Source organism: Oncorhynchus tshawytscha, linkage group LG07 (genome assembly GCF_018296145.1).
Source record: "Oncorhynchus tshawytscha isolate Ot180627B linkage group LG07, Otsh_v2.0, whole genome shotgun sequence".
In the NCBI taxonomy this organism is placed as follows: domain Eukaryota; kingdom Metazoa; phylum Chordata; class Actinopteri; order Salmoniformes; family Salmonidae; genus Oncorhynchus; species Oncorhynchus tshawytscha.
In genome coordinates this window covers 50,839,986-50,866,539 of record NC_056435.1, presented here as the reverse complement: position 1 = coordinate 50,866,539, position 26,554 = coordinate 50,839,986, and the positions used below count along the sequence as shown (strand labels likewise).

The 26,554-nt window shown below is 45.7% G+C and overlaps 1 protein-coding gene across 1 annotated transcript in view; it reads left to right on the top strand.

The window, feature by feature from the left end:
* The window catches only part of LOC112254770 (RNA-binding protein Musashi homolog 1), a 49,943-nt gene extending 28,442 nt beyond the window's left edge, over positions 1-21,501 (top strand). Inside the window, 8 exon segments of the mRNA XM_024427603.2 lie at positions 17,396-17,478; positions 17,622-17,739; positions 18,199-18,279; positions 18,889-18,903; positions 18,906-18,944; positions 19,273-19,329; positions 19,506-19,660; positions 20,092-21,501. Of these exon segments, the coding sequence (XP_024283371.2) occupies positions 17,396-17,478; positions 17,622-17,739; positions 18,199-18,279; positions 18,889-18,903; positions 18,906-18,944; positions 19,273-19,329; positions 19,506-19,660; positions 20,092-20,130 (587 nt within the window). The 3' untranslated portion in view covers positions 20,131-21,501.
* The last annotated feature ends 5,053 nt before the right edge of the window (positions 21,502-26,554 follow it).

Below are 26,554 nucleotides of genomic sequence, written 5' to 3'. Positions count from 1 at the left end.
AGTCACGCCCTGACCTACTACACCATAGAGAAACAAGGCCCCCTCCCTTCAAAGGTGCGGAGTCCGGATGAAAACCCTTAAACCAAATTTGGTGGGTAGGGGGGGTGACTAGTGTCGGTGGCGGCTCCGGGGCGTGTCGTAGCCCCCCTCCCAGACCACGGATCCGACCATGGAGCCGGGCTGAACGCAGAGGAGGACTCCGGCCCGGGAGCTGGGTTGGACACTGTGCCTGGACTGGGCATCGGTGCAGAAGAAGGCTCCGGCTATGGAGTGGGACTGGACACCGTGCCTGGACGCTTTCAAATCAAATCAAATCAAATTTTATTTGTCACATACACATGGTTAGCAGATGTTAACCTCTTGATGCTACCCATCCCGGATCCGGGATCGTGACTACGGCTCAAGCTCATTAGCATAACGCAAAATGTGAAAAAATATTCTTAGACATATTTAACCTCCACACCTACACAAGTCCAATAGCTCAAATGAAAGATAAACACCTTGTTCATCTACCCAGCAAGTCAGATTTCTAAAATGTTTTACGGCGAAAACATAGCACACATTTATATTAGACCACCACCGAAACAAAATGCAAGCGGCGGCCATTTTGTCCCAGAAAATATAAAATTTAAAAGTAGGATTAAAAAATAAATAATTCACTAACCTTTTGAAAATCTTCATCAGATGACAGTAATATTACATGTTACACAGTACATTTTTTTTTTTTTTTCAATAATATGCCATTAATATCCATAAATCTCTGTTTACAATGACGACATTTCAAAAATGCTACTCAAAATGTCCGGAGAAATTATGATAGCTCGGACAGATAACGTCAGATAACAAGCAATAAACATGACTAAATATACATGTTCTACATATAGTTACAAAGATACACTTCTTCTTAATACAACCGCTGTGTTACATTTATTTTTAACGTTACAGAATTCGTTCACTAGTCTATGCTATGAGTCGGCGCTCAGATATTAGCAGTGTCTCCTCTACGTTTGGAGTCCACAGAAACCCAAAATAACCACATAAATATTCCCTTACCTTTGATGTTCTTCGATCAGAAGACGTAGAAGGAGTCATACTTACCCAATACATCATTTGGTTTCAAGTTGTGCGTCTTTGTATTAGCATATGCTAACAGCTTCAGCTGAAATGCACCCAAAATAACTTCTGCTCCTTCTGGTCCCGCACTCTTGCGCAATCAAACTTCAAAATTACATATTATATGTTGACTAAACTGGTCAAACTAAGTGCAGAATCGAGCAAAATGATGTTTTTATCATGTAAAACAATGATCATCGCGAACAAACGAACCGGCTTCAACTGGTGTCTATTGGAAAAGAACGTTCCCCAAATCGGCCGCGCGCAATAGAGTGCATGTATGTGAGAGTGAACCGGGCATTTTCGCCCGCCAAAGGATGAGGGAGCGCGAAATTCAAACAATGAACGTGCCAATTGAAAGCAGACATCGCGCTGAACAAATACATACTGTTCCCAGATCGGTAGCTGCCTGGGAAGGGTGGGGGCGATGACGTCAAAGTTGACCCAACTTTTCTCTTGACAAGAGAGAGTTTGGGAGAAAGGCTGCCCTGAGAGTTCTGCTTTACATACAGACATAATTTAAACGGTTTTAGAAACTTTAGAGTGTTTTCTATTCAATAATTATTATTATATGCATATATTAGCAATTTTGGAAAAAAATATTTTCAGTTTACTATGGGCACGCACTTCCTCCAACGGGGGCAGTATTGAGCCATAAGCTCAAGAGGTTAATGCGAGTGTAGCGAAATGCTTGTGCTTCTAGTTCCGACAATGCAGTAATAACCAACGAGTAATCTAAGCTAACAATTCCAAAACTACTACCTTATACACAGTGTAAGGGGATAAAGAATATGTACATAAGGATATATGAATGAGTGATGGTACAGAGCAGCATAGGCGAGATATAGTAGATGGTATCGAGTACAGTATATACATATGAGATGAGTATGTAAACAAAGTGGCATAGTTAAAGTGGCTAGTGATACATGTATTAGATAAGGATGCAGTCGATGATATAGAGTACAGTATATACGTATGCATATGAGATGAATAATCTAGGGTAAGTAACATTATATAAGGTAGCATTGTTTAAAGTGGCTAGTGATATATTTACATCATTTCCCATCAATTCCCATTATTAAAGTGGCTGGAGTTGAGTCAGTGTCAGTGTCAGTGTGTTGGCAGCAGCCACTCAATGTTAGTGGTGGCTGTTTAACAGTCTGATGGCCTTGAGATAGAAGCTGTTTTTCAGTCTCTCGGTCCCAGCTTTGATGCACCTGTACTGACCTCGCCTTCTGGATGATAGCGGGGTGAACAGGCAGTGGCTCGGGTGGTTGATGTCCTTGATGATCTTTATGGCCTTCCTGTAACATCGGGTGGTGTAGGTGTCCTGGAGGGCAGGTAGTTTGCCCCCGGTGATGCGTTGTGCAGACCTCACTACCCCTGGAGAGCCTTACGGTTGAGGGCGGAGCAGTTGCCGTACCAGGCGGTGATACAGCCCGCCAGGATGCTCTCGATTGTGCATCTGTAGAAGTTTGTGAGTGCTTTTGGTGACAAGCCGAATTTCTTCAGCCTCCTGAGGTTGAAGAGGCGCTGCTGCACCTTCTTCACGATGCTGCCTGTGTGAGTGGACCAATTCAGTTTGTCTGTGATGTGTATGCCGAGGAACTTAAAACTTGCTACCCTCTCCACTACTGTTCCATCGATGTGGATAGGGGGGTGTTCCCTCTGCTGTTTCCTGAAGTCCACAATCATCTCCTTAGTTTTGTTGACGTTGAGTGTGAGTTTCACCGGCGCAGAGGAAGGCTCCGGCCTTGGAGCAGGGCTGGGCACAGTGCCTGGACTGGTCATCGGTGCGGAGGAAGGCTCCGGCCTTGGAGCGGGGCTGGACACCATGCCGGGACTGGGCACCGGCACAGAGGAAGGCTCCTGCCATGGAGCGGGACTGGACAACGTGCCTGAACTGGGCACCGGTGCAGAGGAAGGCTCCTGCCATGGAGTGGGACTGGACACCGTGCCTGAACTGGGCACCTGTGCAGAGGAAGGCTCCTGCCCTGGAGCGGAACTGGACACCGTACCTGGACTCTCTGGACCGTTGATCCTCGCTGGAGGTTCCGGACCATGGACCGTCGCTGGAGGTTCCGGACCTTGGACCAACGCTGGAGGTTCCTCACCGTGGACCTTCGCTGGAGGTTCCACAGCGTGGACCGTCGCATGAGGTTCCGGACCGTGGACCGTCGCCGGAGGTTCTGGACAATTTCCAAACGCCTGAAGGTACCACGTTCATCTGTACAAACAATTGTACGCATGTATAAACACACAGCCGTCACGCTGCTCAGGAAGAAGACACGTTCTGTCTCCTAGATCAATCCAAGATGGCGTAGCAGTCAGGCGTATTTGTCCTTCGTCTTGTCGTGTCCCATGTATATATTATTTTTATATATTTTTCTTCGCATATCTTTTTATATTTTTCTAAACCCTTACTTCAAAATACTCTCCTGCAACCCGCCTCACCCAATGTGGTGTGGACCTGCTTTTTCTCTAAAGTATTTTTCTCTGCCTCTATTACTGGAATCTCTCCAACATAAACTAGCCAGCTAACTAGCCAGCTAACCTCTAGCTCGGAAAGCTCTCGCCAGTTTGTACACAGCGATTCAACCAGAGCATACCGGATCTATTTTTCTCTCCATATCCCCGGATTCCTATCGCAAGCTCTGAACCCTCTCACCTTCCGACCTTCGCAGCTAACGTCCCCTGAATGCTAGCTGTCTAGAGCACAAAGGACTGTTGGCTTACAAGGCCCATCGAATCCATTCCGAAGCCACTAGCTAGCAGTCAGCTATCCTTTGCTAGCTGTCATCAGCTACCTTCATCCCGGACAACTCTTGCCAGTCTGTACAGTGCGACTCAAACCAGAGCTAGTCGGACATATTCTTCTCCATATCTCCGGATTCCTACCGCAAGCTCTGAAGCTATTTAAAAAAAAAAACATTTTCATTATGATAAAAAAAATCCCCACCTGGAATTATAGCAGCTAACGACCCCTGAACGCACAGCGACTAATCTGCGGCCTGCTAGCTATCTAAAGCACATTGGACTGCTGGCTTAAGAGGCCCTTCGTACATATTTCTTTGGCCACTGTACATATTTTGCCAATTGGCCTGGTTTACCAAACGGAGCCCTGCTAATCCGTCCGCTGATGTAACTGCACGAGGGGGCCACAACAGACTGTCCTCCGTCGCGTCATCCCTCTAAGGCCTTTCTGTTAGCCTGCTAGCCCCGTGCCGCTAGCTGCTTGAAGCCACGCACTGGACTTGTATAATCACCCGGCTACGCATGCCTTTCCCTAAAGTCACCATGCCGTGTCGATTGCTGTTCTGGTTTGTAACTATTGTTTTATTTCACTTTATTTCAATTTAGTTCCACCTCCCACACATGCAGTGACATCACCTGGTTTAAATGCTATTTCTAGAGATAATATCTCTTTCATTATCACTATATGCGCAGGTTTACCCCCACTGTATTCACATCCTACTATACCTTTGTCTGTACATTATGCCTTGAGTATATTCTACCGTGCCCAGAAATCTGCTCCTTTTACTCTCTGTTCTGAACGTACTAGGCGTCCAGTTCTGTTATCCTTTAGCCGTACCCTTATCCTACTCCTCCTCTGTTCCTCTGGTGATGTAGAGGGTAATCCAGGCCCTGCAGTGTCAACCTCCACTCCCATCCCCCAGGCTCTCTCATTTTTTTGACTTCTGCAACCATAAAGCCTTGGTTTCATGCATGTTAACATTAGAAGCCTCCTCCCTAAGTTTGTTTTATTCACTGCCCTAGCACACTCCACCAATCCGGATGTCCTAGCCTTGTCTGAATCCTGGCTTAGGAAGGCCACCAAAAACCTTGAAATTTCCATTCCTAACTATAACATTTTCAGACAAGATAGAACTACCAAAGGGGGCGGTGTTGCGATTTACTTTAAAGATAACCTGCAGAGTTCTGTCTTACTATCCAGATCTGTACCCAAACAATTTGAGCTTCTAGTTCTAAAAATTAACCTTTCCAGAAACAAGTCTCTCACCGTTGCCGCTTTCTCTCACCGCAGACCACCCTCTGCCCCCAGCTGTGCCCTCAACACCATATGTGATTTGATTGCCCCCCATCTATCGTCTGAGCTCGTGCTGCTAGGTGACCTAAACTGGGACATGTTTAACACCCCGGCCGTCCTACAATCAAAGCTTGATGCCCTCAATCTCACACAACTTATCAATGAACCTACCAGATATAACCCCAAATCCGTAAACACGGGCACCCTCATAGATATCATCCTAACTAACTCACCCTCCAAATACACCTCTGCTGTTTTCAACCAAGATCTCAGAGATCACTGCCTCATTGCCTGCATCCGTAATGGGTCTGCGAGCAAACGACCACCCTCATCACTGTCAAACACTCCCTAAAACACTTCTGCGAGCAGGCCTTTCTAATCGACCTGGCCGGGATATCCTGGAATGACATTGACCTCATCCCGACAGTAGAGGATGCCTGGTTATTCTTTAAAAGTCCCTTCCTCACCAACTTAAATAGGCATGCTGTAACGACGGGTGAGTGAAATGAGTGAGGAGTCAGATGCAGAGAGCGAAATGAACGGGAAAACGCTTTAATGTCCTTCAAATCGTAACAGGTCCAAAACATGGGTGAATGCCCAAAACACTGGCGCTAAACCAACCCAAAACCTAGACGCACACTGGACAACGAAAAACCCCAAAACCAAAACATGATACATTACCAAACGTAACAACCAACAAGCCTGCACAAACACCAGTGGGCAAAATGAACTTAAATAACACCCATCCCAAAACCCCAACAAGGAACAGGTGAAAACAATTAGACAAAAACAAATTAAAAGGAAAAAGGGATCGGTGGCAGCTAATAGACCGGCCACGACGACCGCCGAGCGCCACCCGAGCAGGAAGGGGAGCCACCTTCGGTGGTATTCATGACAGTACCCCCCCCCCTGACGCGCGGCTCCCGCAGCGCGCCGACACTGGCCTCGGGGACGACCCGGGGGGCGAGGAGCAGGCGATCCGGATGGAGGCAATGGAACTCCCTTAGTATAGTGGGATCCAATATATACCCCGCCGTGACCCAGCACCTCTCCTCCGGCCCGTACTCCTCCCAGTCCACGAGGTACTGCAGGCCCCTCACTCGAGGGGCCCCCTCGATGTCCAGAGGGGACGGAGGGACTTCCGGCACCTCACTTTCCTGCATGGGACCAGCTACCACCGGCCTGAGGAGAGACACATGAAACTAGGGGTTAATACGATAATACGAAGGGAGTAACAATCGATAACACACCTTGTTTATTCTCCTCAGGACTTTAAATGGCCCTACACACTGCGGACTCAGCTTCCGGTAGGGCAGGCGGAGGGGCAGGTTTCGGGTCGAGAGCCAGACCCTGTCCCCCGGTGCAAACACGGGGGTCTCACTGTGGTGACGGTCAGCGCTCTTCTTCTGCCGTCCACTCGCCTGACGCAATGACTCCTGGACGGCTCTCCAGGTCTCCTTAGAGCGCTGCACCCACTCCTACACCGCAGGAGCCTCGGTCTGGCTCTGATGCCATGGTGCCAGAACCGGCTGGTTCCCCCACACGCACTCAAACGGTGACATGTTGGTAGAGGAGTGGCTTAGTGAGTTCTGGGCCATTTCTGCCCAGGGGATGTATCTCGCCCACTCCCCTGGCCGGTCCTGGCAATATGACCACAGAAACCTACCCACCTCCTGGTTCACTCTCTCCACCTGCCCATTACTCTCCGGGTGATAACCCGAGGTCAGGCTGACCGAGACCTCCAGCCAATCCATAAACGCCTTCCATAATCTGGACGTAAACTGGGAACCCCGATCAGAAACGATATCCTCGGGCACCCCGTAGTGCCGAAAGACATGGGTGAATAGTGCCTCCGCAGCTGCAGGGCCGTAGGGAGTCCGGGCAATGGGATAAGACGGCAGGACTTAGAGAACCGATCCACAACGACCAGGATCGTCGTGTTCCCCTGAGACAGGGGAAGATCCGTAAGAAAATCCACCGATAGATGGGACCACGGCCGTTGTGGAACGGGGAGGGGTTGTAATTTCCCTCGTGGCAAATCCCTAGGAGCCTTACTCTGAGCGCATACCGAACAGGAGGAGACATAGAATCGCACGTCTCTCACCAAGGTAGGCCACCAGTACTTCCCTCTAAGACTTCGCACCGTCCTCGAAATACCCGGGTGATCTGATGAGGGTAGACTATGTGCCCATCGAATCAATTGATCACGAACAGCGAGCGGCACGTACCTATGACCCTCCGGGCACTGTGGAGGCGCAGGTTCCTCCCTTAGTGCCCGCTCGATGTCATTGTCCACATCCCATACTACCGGTGCTACCAGCTTGGCAGCCGGAATGATGGGAGTAGGATCGATGGACCGGTCATCAGTGTCGTATAGGCGGGACAGCGCGTCGGCCTTAGTATTGAGGGAACCTGGTCGATACGAGATCGTAAAACGAAATCGGGTTAAATACATGGCCCACCTTGTCTGACGAGGATTCAGTCTCCTAGCTGATCGGATATACTCCAGGTTACGATGGTCAGTCCAGATGAGAAAAGGGTGCTTAGCCCCCTCAAGCCAGTGTCTCCACACCTTCAGAGCCTTAACCATGGCCAACAACTCCCTATCCCACACATCATAATTCCGCTCCGCTGGCCCGAGCTTCCTTGAAAAAAAAGCACAGGGGCGGAGCTTCGGTGGCGTACCCGAGCGCTGGGAGAGCACAGCTCCAACCCCAGCCTCGGATGTGTCCACCTCAACTATAAATGCCAAAGAAGGGTCCGGATGCGCCAACACTGGCGCTTCGGTGAACAGCGCCTTCAAACGGCGGAACGCTCCGTCCACCTCTGCTGACCACTGCAAACGCACCGGCCCCCCCTTCAGCAGTGAGGTAATAGGGGCCGCCACCTCGCCAAAGCCCCGGATAAACCTCCGGTAGTAATTGGCAAACCCTAAGAACCGCTGCACCTCCTTTACCGTGGTGGGAGTCGGCCAATTACACACGGCCTTGACGCGATCACCCTCCATTACCACCCCCGAGGTGGAAATGCGATAACCCAGGAAGGAAACGGCTCGTTTGGAAAATTCACATTTCTCTGCCTTCACATACAGGTCATGCTCCAGCAGTCGCCCAAGAACCTTGCGCACCAGAGACCCCTGCTCGGCGTGTGCAGCGGAGTAGATCAAGATGTCGTCAATATACACCACTACACCCTGTCTGTGCAGGTCTCTGAGAATCTCATCAACGAAGGATTGAAAGATGGCTGGAGCATTCTTTAACCCGTACGGCATGACGAGGTACTCATAATGGCCAGATGTGGTACTAAATGCGGTTTTCCACTCATCTCCCTCCCGAATACGCACCAGATTATACGCGCTCCTGAGATCCAGTTTCGTGAAAAATCGCGCCCCGTGAAATGATTCCACCGCCGTAGCAATGAGAGGTAGTGGGTAACTAAAACCCACAGTGATGGAATTTAGACCTCGATAATCAATACACGGATGCAAACCACCCTCCTTTTTCTTCACGAAAAAGAAACTCGAGGAGACGGGTGACATGGAGGGCCGAATGTACCCCTGACCCAGAGCCTCCGTGACATATGTCTCCATAGCCAACGTCTCCTCCTGGGACAACGGATCCACGTGACTCCTGGGAAGTGCAGCGTTTACCTGGAGGTTTATCACGCAATCCCCCTGTCGATGGGGTGGTAATAGGGTTGCCTTCTTCTTACTGAAAGCGATAGCCAAATCGGCATACTCAGCAGGAATGCGCACGGTGGACACCTGGTCTGAACTCTCCACCGTTGTCGCACCGATGGAAACTCCTATGGAAGTTAGGAACCAATATACACAGGCAGTTAGGAAAGCTAAGGCTAGCTTTTTTAAACAGAAATTTGCATCCTGCATTACAAACTCAAAAAAGTTCTGGGACACTGTAAAATCCATGGAGAATAATAGCACCTCTTCCCAGCTACCCGCTGCTCTGAGGCTAGGAAACACTGTTACAACCGACAAATCCACTATAATTGAGAATTTCAATAAGCATTTTTCTACGGCTGGCCATGCGTTCCACCTAGCTCCCCCTACCCCGGTCAACTGCCCGGCACCCTCCACAGCAACCCGCCCAAGCCCCCACCATTTCTCCTTCACCCATATCCAGATAGCTGATGTTCTGAAAGAGCTGCAAAATCTGGACCCCTACAAATCAGCCGGGCTAGACAATCTGGACCCTCTCTTTCTAAAATTATCTGCCGAAATTGTTGCAACCCCTATTACTAGCCTGTTCAACCTCTCTTTCATATCGTCTGAGATTCCCAAAGATTGGAAAGCTGCCGCGGTCGTCCCCCTCTTCAAAGGGGGAGACACTCCAGACCCAAACTGCTACAGACCTATATCTATCCTACCCTGCATCTCTATGGTCATCGAAAGCCAAGTTAACAAACAGATTACTGACCATTTTGAATCACATCGTACCTTCTCCGCTATGCAATCTGGTTTCCGAGCTGGTCATGGGTGCACCTCAGCCACGCTCAAGGTCCTTAACGATATCATAACCACCATCGATAAGAGACATTACTGTGCAGCTGTATTCATCGACCTGGCCAGGGCTTTCGACTCTGTCAATCACCACATTCTTATTGGCAGACTCAACAGCCTTGGTTTCTCAAATGATTGCCTCGACTGGTTCACAAACTACTTCTCTAATAGAGTTCAGTGTGTCAAATCGGGGGGCCTGTTGTCCGGACCTCTGGCAGTCTCTATGGGGTGCCACAGGGTTCAAATCTCGGGCCGACTCTCTTCTCTGTATACATAAATGATGTCGCTCTTGCTGCTGGTGATTCTCTGATCCACCTCTACGCAGACGGCACCATTCTGTATACTTCTGGCCCTTCTTTGGACACTGTGTTAACTAACTAATACAACTCTCCTTCCGTGGCCTCCAACTGCTCTTAAACGCAAATAAAACTAAATGCATGCTATTCAACCGATCAATGCCCGCACCTGCCCGCCCATCTAGCATCACTACTCCAGACAGCTCTGACTTAGAATACGTGGATAACTACAAATACCTAGGTGTCTGGCTAGACTGTAAACTCTCCTTCCAGACTCACATTAAGCATCTCCAATTCAAAATTAAATCTAGAATCGGCTTCCTATATCGCAACAAAGCACTCATGCTGCCAAACATACCCTCGTAAAACTGACCATCCTACCGATCCTTGACTTCAGCGATGTCATCTATAAAATAGCCCCCAACACTCTACTCAGCAAACTTGATGTAGTCTATCACAGTGCCATCCATCCACCAAAGCCCCATACACTACTCACCACTGCGACCTGTACGCTCTCGTTGGCTGGCCCTCGCTTCATACTCGTCGCCAAACCCACTGGCTACAGGTTATCTACAAGTCTCTGCTAGGTAAAGCCCTGCCCTATCTCAGCTCGCTGGTCACCATAGCAGCACCCACTCGTAGCACGCGCTCCAGTAGGTATATCTCACCGGTCACCCCCAAAGCCAATTCCTCCTTTGGTCAAGTTTCCTTCCATTTCTCTGCTGCTACTGACTGGAACGAACTGCAAAAATCACTGAAGCGGGAGATTCCCATCTCCCTCACTAGCTTTAAGAACCAGCTGTCAGAGCAGCTCACAGATCACTGCACCTGTTCATAGCCCATCTGTATACAGCCCATCTATCTACCTCATCCCCATACTGTTATTTATTTATTTTGCACCACAGTATCTCTACTTGCACATCCATCTTTTGCACATCTACCATTCCAGTTTTTAATTGCCATATTGTAATTACTTCGCCACCATGGCCTATTTATTGCCTTAACTCCCTTATTTGACCTAGTTTGCACTAACTGTATATAGACTTTGTTTTCTTTTTTTATACTGTATTATAGACTGTATGTTTTCTTCATTCCATGTGTAACTCTGTGTTGTTGTATGTGTCAAACTGCTATGCTTTATCTTGGCCAGGTCACAGTTGCAAATGAGAACTTGTTCTCAACTAGCTTACCTGGTTCAATAAAGGTGAAATAATTAAATAAAAAATGAACGTACTTTGGTGCGAAAAGTGCAAATCAATCCCAGAACAACAGCGAAGGACCCTGTGAAGATGCTGGAGGAAACAGGTTCAAAATTATCTATATCCACAGTAAAACAAGTCCTATATCGACATAACCTGAATGGCCACTCAGCAAGGAAGAAGCCACTGCTCCAAAACCGTCATAAAAAAGCAAGACAACGGTTTGCAACTGCACATAGGGACAAAGATCGTACTTTTTTGAGAAATGTCCTCTGGTCTGATGAACACCATTCCAACCGTGAAGCACGAGGGTGGCAGTATCATGTTGTGGGGGTGTTTTGCTGTAGGAGTGTCTGGTGCACTTCACAAAATAGATGGCATCATGAAGTAGGAAAATTATGTTGATTTATTGAAGCAACATCAGCCAGGAAGTTAAAGTTTCGTCGCAAATGGTTCTTCCAAATGGACAATGACCCCAAGCATACTTCCAAAGTTGTGACAAAAATGTCTTAAGGACAACAAAGTCAAGGTGTTGGAGTGGCCATCACAAAGCCCTGACCTCAACCCTATAGAAAATGTGTGGGCAGAACTGAAAAAGTGTGTGCGAGCAAAGAGGCCTACAAGCCTGACTCAGTTACACCAGCTCTGTCAGGAGGAATGGCCAAAATTCAACCAACTTATTGTGGGAAGTTTGTGGAGGGGTACCCGAACCGTTTGACCCAAGTTAAACTATTTAAAGGCAATGCTACCAAATACTAATTGAGTGTATGTAAACTTCTGACCCACTAGGAATGTGGTGAAAGAAATAAAAGCTGAAATAAATATTTTGAAATAAAACTATTATTCTGACATTTCACATTCTTAAAATAAAGTGGTGATCCTAACTGACCTAAGACAGGGAATTTTTTACTAGGATTAAATATCAATGTTTCCATTATTAAAGTAGCTAGAGCTGAGTCAGTATGTTGGCAGCAGCCACTCAATGTTAGTGATGGCTGTTTAACAGTCTGATGGCCTTGAGATAGAAGCTGTTTTTCAGTCTCTCTGTCCCCGCTTTGATGCACCTGTACTGACCTCGCCTTCTGGATGATAGCGGGGTGAACAGGCAGTGGCTCGGGTGGTTGTTGTCCTTGATGATCTTTTTGGCCTTCCTGTGACATCGGGTGGTGTAGGTGTCCTGGAGGGCAGGTAGTTTGCCCCCGGTGATGCATTGTGCAGACCTCACTATCCTCTGGAGAGCCTTACGGTTATGGGCGGGGCAGTTGCCGTACCAGGCGAGGATACAGCCCAACAGGATGCTCTCGATTGTGCATCTGTAAAAGTTTGTGAGTGTTTTTTGTGACAAGCCAAATTTCTTCAGCCTCCTGAGGTTGAAGAGGCGCTGCTGCGCCTTCCTCACCACGCTGTATGTGTGGGTGGACCATTTCAGTTTGTCCGTGATGTGTACGCCGAGGAACTTAAAGCTTTCCATCCTCTCCACTACTGTCCCATCGATGTGGATAGGGGGCTGCTCCCTCTGCTGTTTCCTGAAGTCCATGATCATCTCCTTTGTTTTGTTGATATTGAGTGTGAGGTTATTTTCCTGACACCACACTCCGAGGGCCCTCACCTCCTCCCTGTAGGCCGTCTCGTCGTTGTTGGTAATCAAGCCTACCACTGATGTGTTGTCTGCAAACTTGATGATTGAGTTGGAGGCGTGCATGGCCACGCAGTCGTGGGTGAACAGGGAGTACAGGAGAGGGCTGAGAATGCACCCCTGTGGGGCCCCAGTGTTGAGGATCAGCGGGGTGGAGATGTTACCTACCCTCACCACCTGGGGGCGGCCCGTCAGGATGTCCAGGACCCAGTTGCACAGGGCGGGGTAGAGACCCAGGGTCTCGAGCTTAATGACGAGTTTGGAGGGTACTATGGTGTTAAATGCTGAGCTGTAGTCAATGAACAGCATTCTTACATAGGTATTCCTCTTGTCCAGTTGGGTTAGGGCAGTGTGCAGTGTGATTGCGATTGTGTCGCCTGTGGACTTATTGGGGCAATAAGCAAATTGGAGTGGGTCTAGGGTGTCAGGTTGGGTGGAGGTGATATGGCCCTTGACTAGTCTCTCAAAGCACTTCATGATGAAGAAAGTGAGTGCTACGGGCGGTAATCATTTAGCTCAGTTACCTTAGCTTTCTTGGGATCAGGAACAATGGTGGCCCTCTTGAAGCATGTGGGAACAGCAGACTGGGATAAGGATTGATTGAATATGTCCTGAAACACACCAGCCAGCTGGTCTGTGCATGCTTTGAGGACGCGGCTGGGGATGCCGTCTGGGCCTGCAGCCTTGCGAGGGTTAACACGTTTAAATGTTTTACTCACGTTGGCTGCAGTGAAGGAGAACCTGCAGGTTTTGGTAGCGGGCCATGTCAGTGTCACTGTATTTTCCTCAAAGCGAGCAAAGAAGTTGTTTAGTCTGTCTGGGAGCAAGACATCGTGGTCCGCGATGGGGCTGTTTTTTCTTTTGTAGTCCGTGATTGACTGTAGACCCTGCCACATGCGTCTCGTGTCTGAGCCGTTGAATTGCGACTCTGCTTTGTCTCTATCCTGACTCTTAGCTTATTTGATTGCCTTGCGGAGGGAATAGCTACACTGTTTGTATTCAGTCATGTTTCCGGTCACTTTTCCCTGATTAAAAGCAGTGGTTCGCGCTTTCAGTTTTGTGCAAATGCTGCCATCAATCCACGGTTTCTGGTTGGGGAATGTTTTAGTAGACGCTGTGGGTACAACATCACCGATGCACTTGCAAATAAACTCGCTCACCGAATCAGCGTATTCATCAATGTTGTTGTTCGACGCTATGCGGAATATATCCCAGTCCACATGATCGAAGTCGAAGTGTACCTATGATGAAAATTACAGGCCTCTCTCATCTTTTTAAGTGGGAGAACTTGCACAATTGGTGGCTGTACATACGTTTTTTGCCCCACTGTACATACACATATATATGTATATATATACATACGTATATATATATATTTAATATATATGTATATATATATATAAAAATGTATGTATATAGTATATACACTGCTCAAAAAAATAAAGGGAACACTAAAGTAACACATCCTAGATCTGAATGAATGAAATATTCTTATAAAATACTTTTTTCTTTACATAGTTGAATGTGTGACAACAAAATCACACAAAAATGATCAATGGAAATGTTGAATTGGAGTCACACTCAAAATTAAAGTGGAAAACCACACTACAGGCTGATCCAACTTTGATGTAATGTCCTTAAAACAAGTCAAAATGAGGCTCAGTAGTGTGTGTGGCCTCCACGTGCCTGTATGACCTCCCTACAACGCCTGGGCATGCTCCTGATGAGGTGGCGGATGGTCTCCTGAGGGATCTCCTCCCAGACCTGGACTAAAGCATCCGCCAACTCCTGGACAGTCTGTGATGCAACGTGGCGTTGGTGGATGGAGCGAGACATGATGTCCCAGATGTGCTCAATTGGATTCAGGTCTGGGGAACGGGCGGGCCAGTCCATAGCATCAATGCCTTCCTCTTGCAGGAACTGCTGACACACTCCAGCCACATGAGGTCTAGCATGGTCTTGCATTAGGAGGAACCCAGGGCCAACCGCACCAGCATATGGTCTCACAAGGGGTCTGAGGATCTCATTTCGGTACCTAATGGCAGTCAGGTTACCTCTGGCGAGCACATGGAGGGTTGTGCGGCCCCCCAAAGAAATGCCACCCCACACCATGACTGACCCATCGCCAAACCGGTCATGCTGGAGGATGTTGCAGGCAGCAGAACGTTCTCCACGGCGTCTCCAGACTATCACGTCTGTCACGTGCTCAGTGTGAACCTGCTTTCATCTGTGAAGAGCACAGGGCGCCAGTGGCGAATTTGCCAATCTTGGTGTTCTCTGGCAAATGCCAAACGTCCTGCACGGTGTTGGGCTGTAAGCACAACCCCCACCTGTGGACGTCGGGCCCTCATAACACCCTCATGGAGTCTGTTTCTGACCGTTTGAGCAGACACATGCACATTTGTGGCCTGCTGGAGGTCATTTTGCAGGGCTCTGGCAGTGCTCCTCCTTGCACAAAGCCGGAGGTAGCGGTCCTGCTGTTGGGTTGTTGCCCTCCTACGGCCTCCTCCACGTCTCCTGATGTACTGGCCTGTCTACTGGTAGCGCCTCCATGCTCTGGACACTACGCTGACAGACACAGCAAACCTTCTTGCCACAGCTCACATTGATGTGCCATCCTGGATGAGCTGCACTACCTGAGCCACTTGTGTGGGTTGTAGACTCCAACTCATGCTACCGGTAGAGTGAAAGCACCGCCAGCATTCAAAAGTTATCACCTGCAGAACCACTCCTTTATTGGGGGGTCTTGCTAATTGCCTATAATTTCCACCTGTTGTCTATTCCATTTGCACAACAGCATGTGAAATGTATTGTCAATCAGTGTTGCTTCCTAAGTGGACAGTTTGATTTCACAGAAGTGTGATTGACTTGGAGTTACATTGTGTGGTTTAAGTGTTCCCTTTATTTTTTTTGGAGCAGTGTAGTATATATTTATAAAAATATTAATATCATACAGTGGACACCTAAGCCTATAGGCCTTTGCTTGCAATGCCCTGATACATTTAGTGCTCAAATCTCTGACAGCTGAACCATGAGGTCGAAAATGATTGTTTTAGAAAAGTAGCCTAAACAAAACCTGTTAAGTTTTAGGCTGGAAAGTTTTACATATTCTACACATCGAAACACATGGAATTATGTTTTTGTAATTTGTTATATGCTGTTTTTAAGGACAAGTAAATGTGGCTCATTTGGCCAACATCCCTAGTTTATTGATGGTGCTGGCTGCAGCAGTTTGTATCTGAATGCATATGGATGTCCATTACATTTCTCAAATGTCCAGTAAATTAAAATCTTCCCAGTCATGTTGTCCAGCACCAAATTTTCCTAAAGGAAACTGAAATGGCATATTGTTTTTTGGAAGATTTAGAATATTCACATGAAAAGTTGTCGTCAGTTGGATGGAAACCTAGCTATAGGCACCCTAAAGACTCTGGCAAGGGTGCTAGTCCACTGTCACTTTGATTATGCCTGCACATGGTTCACCTGCAGCCCCAAACATCTAAAGAATAAGCTACCAGCCAAACAAGCTTGTAAGAACTGTACTTAAACTCCTCCCTCATTTTTTCATCTCGGTCTCTGTAATTTGTCTGTATCTCTGTAACTGTATATGTATTTATGTCAAAAATAGGGACCACAATAGAAGTAAGCCCCCAACTTTATTGTGTAATCCTGGTCACTTTGTGTAAAAAAAAAAATGTTTAACTGACAAATAAAATCAATTAAGCCAAACTGTGCATAATTGCTAAATGGAAAGAAACTTCTGACATTCGGAGATTGTCAAGCCTTCGATACTGAGTTAGGGAGGGATGTGTATTTTCTGTTTGTTGAGATTGACAACGTCTATTTATTGTTGAAAACGCAAACCATGATATTGAATAGCTCAAAGTCGGTATGCTTTGTTTTTGGTTGTGTGGTCCACAGAAACCTGTTGGTGGAAAACCCCCAGTACAAAGGTAGGGTCATGTGAAAAATGTTGGAACTTTGGGGAGGGAGGCGCATTTTTTCTTTAATGCCACTTTGAGTTGGACCAGCACCCCCTTAATTCCGATCTGTCCGTAATGGGGTAGGGAGAGAGAGGGAGAAGGGGTAGAGACCAGGTGAGTCTCAATACTTTGATATAGTCTCCGCTACCTATTTGTTCTTTCATCTGAAAGGGATTGAATAGTTGAAAGCAAATAAAACATGCTTTGAGGGAGAAAGGAAGGGTATATATAGATTTTTTTTACATTTATTTACCAAGGAAAGTCAGTTAAGAACAAATTATTATTTACAATGATGGCTTATGAACAGTGGGTTAACTGCCATTTTCAGGGGGCAGAATGACAGATTTTTACCTTGTCAGCTCAGGGATTCGATCTAACAACCTTTCGGTTACTAGCCCGAAAAGTGAGCATTAAAGGGGCTGTGTCCCAATCATTAACTTTCTTTCCTCGCCTCTTCCCCTCATCTCCTTGTCTTCATTGGTGATCCCTAACCTGAAAGAACTGGACATGTGAAGTCATGATTGCAGTCAGTCTGATAGAAATTTAAAACAAATGGCCATAGTGGAAAGCTAAAGCAGTCTGTCTGTGTTCCTGTGTCCCCCAGGTTTCGGCTTTGTGACCTTTGAGAATGAAGACATGGTGGAAAAAGTGTGTGAGATCCACTTCCACGAAATCAACAACAAAATGGTATGTATGTGGACAACATGTACAGTGTGTATGTGGACAACATGTACAGTATGTGTATGTGCGAGTGTGTGTGTGTCAGTGTTGATGGCGAGGAGTGTGTGTCTTTGTGCAGAATATCTAAAAGTATTAGCTTTCATCTCCAGGTGGAGTGCAAGAAAGCCCAGCCCAAGGAAGTGATGTCACCGACGGGTACGGCTCGAGGTCGTGCCAGGATTATGCCCTACGGCGTGGACGCTTTCATGCTGGGGATCGGCATGCTGAGTAAGAACAGAACATCAATAACACGGTCATGTTGCCACCACTAAACACTGAAACCATATTCACAAAGCGTCTCTGAGTAGGGGTGCTGATCTAGGATCAGTTTTGTGTTTTGAATTCACAATGAATACGATTTACATGATATAACCGGGGAGACCTGATCCTAGATCAACACTCCTACTTAAAGAAGCTTTATGAGTTCAGGACCAGTACTGGAGAGCAGGGCTAAAGAGATGGGAGGAGAGGTAGAGGGAGAAGGTGTTTCAGTGGAACTCAAGTAAGCCATGGCCCACAGTGAAAACATTGTCTCTTGCTCCACCTGCAGTTATGGCAACAGCATGGTACAGAGTTGTAGTGATAGTTGCTACATGCTACATGAGGTCTAATATGAATGCAATTTCATCTCCTTCAGCCTTGTTCAGCCATATCCGGATGGGTATTTATTTGTCTCTCTCTTCGCAGGCTACCCAGGCTTCCAAGCAGCTACGTACGCTAGCCGCAGCTACCCTGGCATCGCTCCTGGATACACCTACCAGTTCCCTGGTATGAACATCACTCTCTGTCACATTGATTCATGGAGAGGTTGAGTTACAGATGTACAGACGACTTGAGTCTGTTATTCATCCAAAGATCTGCCTAGGAAACAATGCATTGGCCTAGTGATCCAAACAGATACATATTGATGTTATTTTTATGTTAGTTGATAAACATATACACACACCTACACTTTATACTCCATATATAAGCAAATATAGCAGAGTATCTGGCTGCTTGTAGATTTCAGAGAGTTCTATTTAGGATTTCTCATCCTCCTCTTCCCGGTCCTCTTCTCCATTTCCCCTCCCCTCTCATGGTAAAAGTAATCTTGCAATCTGTTAAAATGTGCTGTACTTCTATCTCCCTCCCCATCGCCTAATTTTCTCCTTCTTTCGTGTCCACTCTCCCCTCACGGCTCTTCCTTCCTCTCCTTTTTCCCTACCACCCTTCTCCCCTGTAGTCTCTTCACTGTAAATTGCTTTCTTGTGTGTGTTCTCCTATGTGCCTGTTTGTGTGTGCGTGTGTGTGCGTGCGTGTGTGCGTGCGTGTGTGTGTCGGTAGGCATATGGATGGTGTTTGTATTAAAAAAGCGCTCTCTTGACATTTCTGTTCTAGAATTCCATTTAGAGAGGACCCCCTTCTGACATCACCCCACCCCTCTGAGCTCACAGGTCAGTGACTCCTCTAAGATCTACAAGCAGCTCTCTTTCTCTTTATTTGCAAGGCAACAGCGCAAGCCTGTTGCGGAATGGTGTAATGGCCCTCCTTTTCCAATCGGGAAGAGTTCAAGCCTAATAACTTTGATATAAGCGCAACTTTTGCAACAACAAAAAATATTGATGACCATGGAATTGACCGCAGCAATGTAAAGCTTGGATATTTTTTGCATGGTTCCACCATCTTTAAAACTGTCAACTACCTGACGATGAATGGTTTGGTGAACTAAATTCGCATACTGCCAAACACTGTGAAATTGTCCCTCTCTCCTCTGTCCCTCAGCCATTCCACTGTCAGCCTACGGACCAATGGCAGCGGCAGCAGCAGCTGCTATGAGAGGTAAAGATAATTCTCCTTCATCATTCTGTTTGTGTCTGTCTGTCGTCCATGTGTATGTGACTGACTGACTGTCTCTCTCTCCCCTCTCCCTGTCTCTCTCTCGGTTTTTCTCTCTCTCTCTCTCTCTCTCTCTTTCTCTCTCTCTCTCTCTCTCTCTCACACTCTCACACTCTCAGGTTCCACCCAGTCACGTAACTCAGGCTACCTGGGCACCAGCAGCCCTGGGCCAATGGCTGACCTGTATGCAGCAGCAAGTCAGGACTCAGCAGTCAGCAGCTATCTCAGCACAGCCAGTCCTGGCCCCAACTCAGGATTTGGCCACGGTCTCGGGGTACGTCACTATCACTGAGACAGAACAGGGTCGTTGTGTTCATTAGGGCAAACCATAGCAAAATGATTTGCAATGGAAAATGAGCATTTCTTATTTGACAAGTCCAGGTAGTCCTTCCTTGCTTCAGTCTGTTTTGTTCCTTTTGGTTCCTAATGAATACAACATAGGGTTGGAATATCGCAAAGAGGGATCTAGAAGAATCAGCTAAAGGAGCCCGCTTGGTGGCATTATGGCATGTATCTGATGCTAGGGGAAACCAGGGGTTTGCTTACCAGTTTAATATGGAAGTGTAAAGCTGCCAAAATTCGATTTATTCGATAATGACAAATCACTGCACTATTTGCAATTTTGTTTAATAATCTCCTTTCTGAATTTCAAAATATCTACCAGCTGCACTCTCTAATAGTCTGTGTGTCTCTCTTCTTTCTCAGGGCCCTCTGATCGCAGCCTTTACCAACGGGTACCACTAAGTAGATTCAGCCAATCACCGGACACGGAAGGAGGTTTCTTCTGCTGACGAGCCAATCAAACTGCTGTGTGCCTACCCATGGCACAATCCAATTGGCAGCCACAGGTCAAACCCCACTCCTGGCTCCCTCTGAATCCACCCACCGACTGAAGAAGAAATTTTATATTTTAGACTCCTGTATCTTGTATTACTGTACTAATATCACTTCCTCTTCTCAGTCCCTTGTTTCTTCTATTCTTTACCTTCATGTAGATTTATTTAATTAGATTCCAATGCTGTTTCTTTAAAAAAATTATTGTTCTGACAGAAAAATACATGTGAAAAGAACGACTGTGGGTTGCGCTCATGGCAAACACAGATTCTGTCAGATGTATTTTTACTTTATATCTGAGGAATTTCTATTTAATCACAATGTTTTGATTAATTGTCTGCTCCTTTGACCTCCCTTTAATGTGTTACTGAGGTGAGATGGAGAGAACAAGGAGAATAGAGGGGTAGAGAGAATTGAAATGGTATGTGGGATTGGGTCTCCTTGTCAAAAGGAGTACCTAACCCATTTTAAACAGTGGAAGAACAAAGAAATGATGTCCCAGGAAACATGAAAAGAAAACTAAAATGTATATTTTGATAGTTTTTAAAACAAAACATTTGTAATATTGTTATTAATATTGAACGTAATGATGATAATCGGTAAGGTATTTTATTCCGTAATTGGTTTTGAAAGGAATATTTTATTTCCTTCCTGTAAAATATTGTATATAGAGTTTGAGGGGGGAGTTGTACTTTGATTGGCAGGTAAGGTTACTATTAATTGTTCGGGCGCCATTTAAACTGGAAGTCTTTTTAACTTCTACTTGAAAGTGGCAATCCCCTAAGCATTTGTTTAGTGTTTAGGCCAACAACATGCATGAGCAGGGTTGAAGACTAGATGATATTTGTAAATAAGTCGGAATGATAAGATCCTATTCATTAGAAATTGGTTTCAGAGATTATCCAAAAGTAACAACAAGAGAACACGCTTGAATTTACATGCAGTTGAGTTTCATTCCGTGTCTTACTGTAAACATGTATTAACTGTAGTGGGTGAATTCCAAATCTGCATTTTGTCATACAGCGCTACAACAGAGTTATTTTGGATTTGTGCCAGGTACCGGTTTCTATTGAATCGGGCCCCTTAAAGGCACAGTCTTATCACGTCACATAAACATAAAAATAGAATTACTTGAATGGAGATTCCCATTCTAGTAATTCTAGTTATATGGACATGACATCCACGTATTCCTCAGAAGAACATGAATTGGAACAGATGATTGGATAAGGAAAAACTTAAATGAGGCCCTGTTTTTTTAATATATTGGCTATGGTGAGGGTGCATGGGTGGGGTTAAGGGGGATTGGGTGGGGTTAAGGGGGATTGGGTGGGGTTAAGGGGGATTGGGTGGGGTTAAGGGGGATTGGGTGGGGTTAAGGGGGATTGGGTGGGGTTAAGGGGATTGGGTGGGGTTAAGGGGGATTGGGTGGGGTAGGGGGATTGGGTGGGGTTAAGGGGGATTGGGTGGGGTTAAGGGGGATTGGGTGGGCTTTAATACAGCTTTTTGGTGGGATATATTTTGTGCTATTTTAGGTATATTTTGCGCTATTTTCCTTCATTATGTTTTTTCTTTCTTTCTTGGTGTTCAATGTACGGGTCATATGGACCATAGAAACAAATGAAGGACATACTTAACAAAGCAATTGACTCTTAAAATACTATTACATCATGGTTGTATTTGTCCTCTGATGACTTTTGAAAGTGCGTGCGTCATTATGTGTGAAAGTGTGTTCGTGTGTGTGAGTGTTTGTGTACACGCACAATAGTGAGGTGAAGTATGGAACTAGCTACATTCGACAGTTGAGATGCATTTTTTTTATTTTGGTACAGCCATTTTGGTACTGATATGTTTGCCTGGTTCCATTTAGTCTAACACCCCGCACATAGGGACTAGGGCTAGATAAATCCAAATAGAATAGGGCCTCTGTCCCAGTCAGTACAGAAAATAGGTATACACAGACCAGTAGCTGGAAGGGAGGAGGAGACAGCGTGTCACAAAGCTATTTCAATGGAAATCACATGAATTTTGTATATTTTCCTCAAAGTCTTCCAATAAACATGAAAAAGAATCTCCCATTTTGAACTGGCTAGTACTGCCCTTTTCCGACTGGCTGGGTCACTACACAAAACTACTGCTGGACACGAACACTGTAACTTTTTAACTTACAAAAAGCAATAAGTTATTTTTTACCTTAGAAATAATAATGATATTAATAGCAATATGAGTATTGATAATTCCATGGCATTAAGACTTATTTTCAGAACAAAAAAAACTATATTTTTCTTTTGTACGATTTCGTTCCACATGTACAATAATGATTCAGTGATTTTTAAGACGCTGGTGTTTTTTGTTTTTGTTTGTGTTGATGCTTTCTTCAGGGTCGGGAAAGGGGCAAGGCCTTGGTTGTTAAAGCTCCAAGGTCTTTACCAACACTGTAACTAAACTTTTATTTGGACTGTTCCCCGCCCGCTTTGTCATATGTATTTCTTATTTTGTTCTACTCTGGAAATTTCAATTTTACAATTCCTAATAAATTATTTTAAAGCATTCCACTGAGATTGTGGTTCTGTTTGTTTTTCTGAGAGTTCGAGACTAAGTTGAATGAAAGCAGATTAATACCAAAACAAATATTTTGATTTAAATCCATAAATGTAGGTGTAACATAAGTAAATATTGAAGGAGAGACATTCTTGAATATTTATTTTTGTATATATGCTTTTATACCCTTTATGTATTTTGACGGTTGTCCTATTGCAAGTTATACAATGCGTTATTGGGTCACAGTGTTGCAATTTTATTTTAGAATGTCTTGAAATTTGATATTAACTTAATCCTGCAGAACAGGTACCGTGACATGTTAACATGTGCTTAGCTACAGTGTCATCTAGACTGTTGTGTCATCACTCTCAGGGACTGATGTCATTTGTACTAGCCTCTAGTAAGCCCATCTATAGTAGGAGGAGAATATAAATGTATGGGAAGCATTAGCACATATATTTTGGCAGGACTACAGCACCACTCCTGACCTTGGTAGTGTCACAAAGCAAATCATAATAATAATATGTAACATTTTTACTAGGTATATTTTCCTGTTTCGTGCCTACTGAACATGAGCTGGGTGTGCTCAAGGTGGGCTGAAACAGAAGCAGTAGGGTTGGCTATTCACCCTTGTGTATTGATTGCAGTGTGAGTAAATGTTGTTTGTGAGTGTGGGGAATACAGTGTTGTACATTTACCAAACTGTCATTTGGGGATGCTGGAGATTCCAGTCTGTCTGTAGGTCTATGTGTGTGAGAAAGAGGGATATTAATGTTAACCACAGCAAATTAGGTCAAGTCCTGATCTCTCTTCTCCCTCCTTTCTCTTGCCTGGGGAGGGGGGTGAGGTGTGTGGGGGTACAGTCCTCCTCACGCCTAATCCCACAACTACCTCCCTTCTTCAGACCTCTCACAGTTTCGATCAGTTCCGGGAAGCTTGACGACCTTTACTCCTTCACTGGCTATTCCATTGTTCCTTTGTCAAAGTCTGATTTTATACCCTTTTTTCGTCTTGAGTGGGATTTTTACTTGTACAGTGTTTCCTGTACCATCCCCGAAGCTCCAGGGTTCAAGGTCATTTGGCCATTATTTTTTTCGTAGTTTTTTGGGGGGCGGGGCTGAGATTTCTTTATCTCTCTCTGTCCTACCTTTCCATTTGTTTTTGGTCGTCGTTTTGTGGCTCTTCTCTCTTTTTCTCTCTTTTGGCTGTTTTCTCTCTATCCTGCCGTTATCTGTTGCTCATACCATGGCCCTCTGGTTCTGGAACCGATAGGGCATTTGGGAGCTAAGAGTTCCATAAATTGGGGTGCAAACTTTGACAGACTGAGTTTTATGGGGAAACAGCATCCTCCACCTCCCTCCACAATTACCTGTGGCTAACAATCCTTTCCAGCTTCTGCCCTGCTTACCCAGTCAAATCAAATCATATTTGTCACATACAACGAATACAACAGATGTAGACTTTACAGAGAAATGCTTACCATAAAGCCCTTAACCAACAATGCAGTTAAAAGAAAAATAAGTGTTAAGTAAAAAAATAGATAAGTAAAAGATAACAAATAGTTCAAGGGAAGCAGTTACATAACAGTTCGAATCTTCTGGGTAGAAGCCTTTTGGACCTAGACTTGACGCTCCGGTACCGCTTGCTGTGCGGTAGCAGAGAGAACATTATGACTAGGGTGACTGGAGTCTTTGACAATTTTTAGGGTCTTCCTCTGACACCGCCTAGTATAGAGGTCTTGGAAGGCAGGAAGCTTGGCTCCAGTGATGTACTGGGCCGTACGCACTACCCTCTGTAGTGCCTTGCGGTCGGAGGCCAATCAGTTGCCATACCAGGAAGTGATGCAACCAGTCAGGATGCTCTTGATGGTGCAGCTGTAGAACTTTTTGAGGATCTGAGGACCCATGCCAAATCTTTTCAGTCTCCTGAGGGGGAATACGCTTTGTTGTGCCCTCTTCACGACTGTCTTGGTGTGTTTGGACCATCGATGACAATGTGAGCGTGCTCGGTCCTCCTTTTCCTCTAGTCCACAATCATCTCCTTTATCTTGATCACGTTGAGGGAGAGGTTGTTGTCCTGGCATCACACGGCCAGGTCTCTGACCTCCCTGTAGGCTGTCTCGTCGTTGTCGGTGATCAGGCCTACCACTATTGTGTCGTCGGCAAATTTAATGATTGTGTTGGAGTCGTGTCTGGCCATGCAGTCATGAGTGAACAGGGAGTACAGGAGGGGACTGAGCACGCACACCTGAGGGGCTCCCGTGTTGAGGATCAGCGTGGCAGATGTGTTGTTACCTTACCACCTGGGGGCGGCATGTCAGTAAGTCCAGGATCCAGTTGCAGAGTGAGGTATTTAGTCCCAGGGTCCTTAGCTTAGTGATGAGCTTTGAGGGCACTATGGTGTTGAATGCTGAGGTGTAGTCAATGAATAGCATTCTCACATAGATGTTCCTTTTGTCCAGGTGGGAAAGGGCAGTGTGGAGTGCAATATAGATTGCATCATCTGTGGATCTTTTGGGGCGGTATGCAAATTGGAGTGGGTCTTGGGTTTCTGGGATAATGGTGTTGATGTGAGCCATGACCAGCCTTTCAAAGCACTTCATGGCTACAGACATGAGTGCTACAGGTTGGTAGTCATTTAGGCAGGTTACCTTGGTGTTCTTGGGCACAGGGACTATGGTAGTCTGCTTGAAACATGTTGGTATTACAGACTCCATCAGGAACAGGTTGAAAATGTCAGTGAAGACACTTGCCAGTTGGTCAGCGCATGCTCGGAGTACACGTCCTGGTAATCCGTCTTGTGAATGTTGACCTGTTTAAAGGTCTTACTCACATCGGCTATGGAGAGCGTGATCACACAGTCTTCTGGAACAGCTGATGCTCTCATGCATGCTTCAGTGTTGCTTGCCTCGAAGCGAGCATAGAAGTGATTTAGCTCGTCTGGTAGGCTCGTGTCGATGTGCTTCCCTTTGTAGTCTGTAATAGTTTGCAAGCCATGACACATCCGACGAGCGTCAGATCCGGCGTAGTACGATTCAATCTTAGTCCTGTATTGACCCTTTCCCTGCTTGATGGTTAGTCTGAGGGCACAGCTCTACCCTTTAGCTCAGTGAGGATTTTGCCTGTAACGCATGGCTTCTGGTTGGGGTATGTACATATGGTCACTGTGTGACGTCTTCGATGCACTTATTGATGAAGCCAGTGACTGATGTGGTGTACTCCTCAATGCCATCAAAATAATCCCGGAACATATTCCAGTCTGTGCTAGCAAAACAGTCCTGTAGTTTAGCATCTGCGTCATCTGACCACTTCAACATCGTAGCCCTGGTCTCAGTACTGGTGAGTAGGGGACATCCCAAGCATATGGGAAACAGTTTACTCACTGACTAATTTATGTGTTAAAGCTGAAATAGAATTTATGAGTTTATAGAATACTGAATGAGAAATATATAGAAACATTTCAATTCTTGAGCGCAGTATATGCAGTGTGTAACGTCCTGAAAAGTAGGCCAACATCAGGTACAATTCCATGAAAGGAAAAGCCAGTGTAGAGTGTGATATATTGCATGATGAATACATTGTAAACATATGGGCTATTGTATTTCACAATATTTGCAATTATACAAATAATCCTATTTTCTTGTTCTGCTGCTGTAGTAATTTTTTTATTTTTAAGTTTAACTTATTTTTCTACTTCCGTTTTTCAATTTATTGGAAACGTCCATAATAATCTGTCTATTTTTTGGGGAAAATGTAGCAATGCTTGTAAAAATATAGTCTCTGTTAGCAGTTATTCA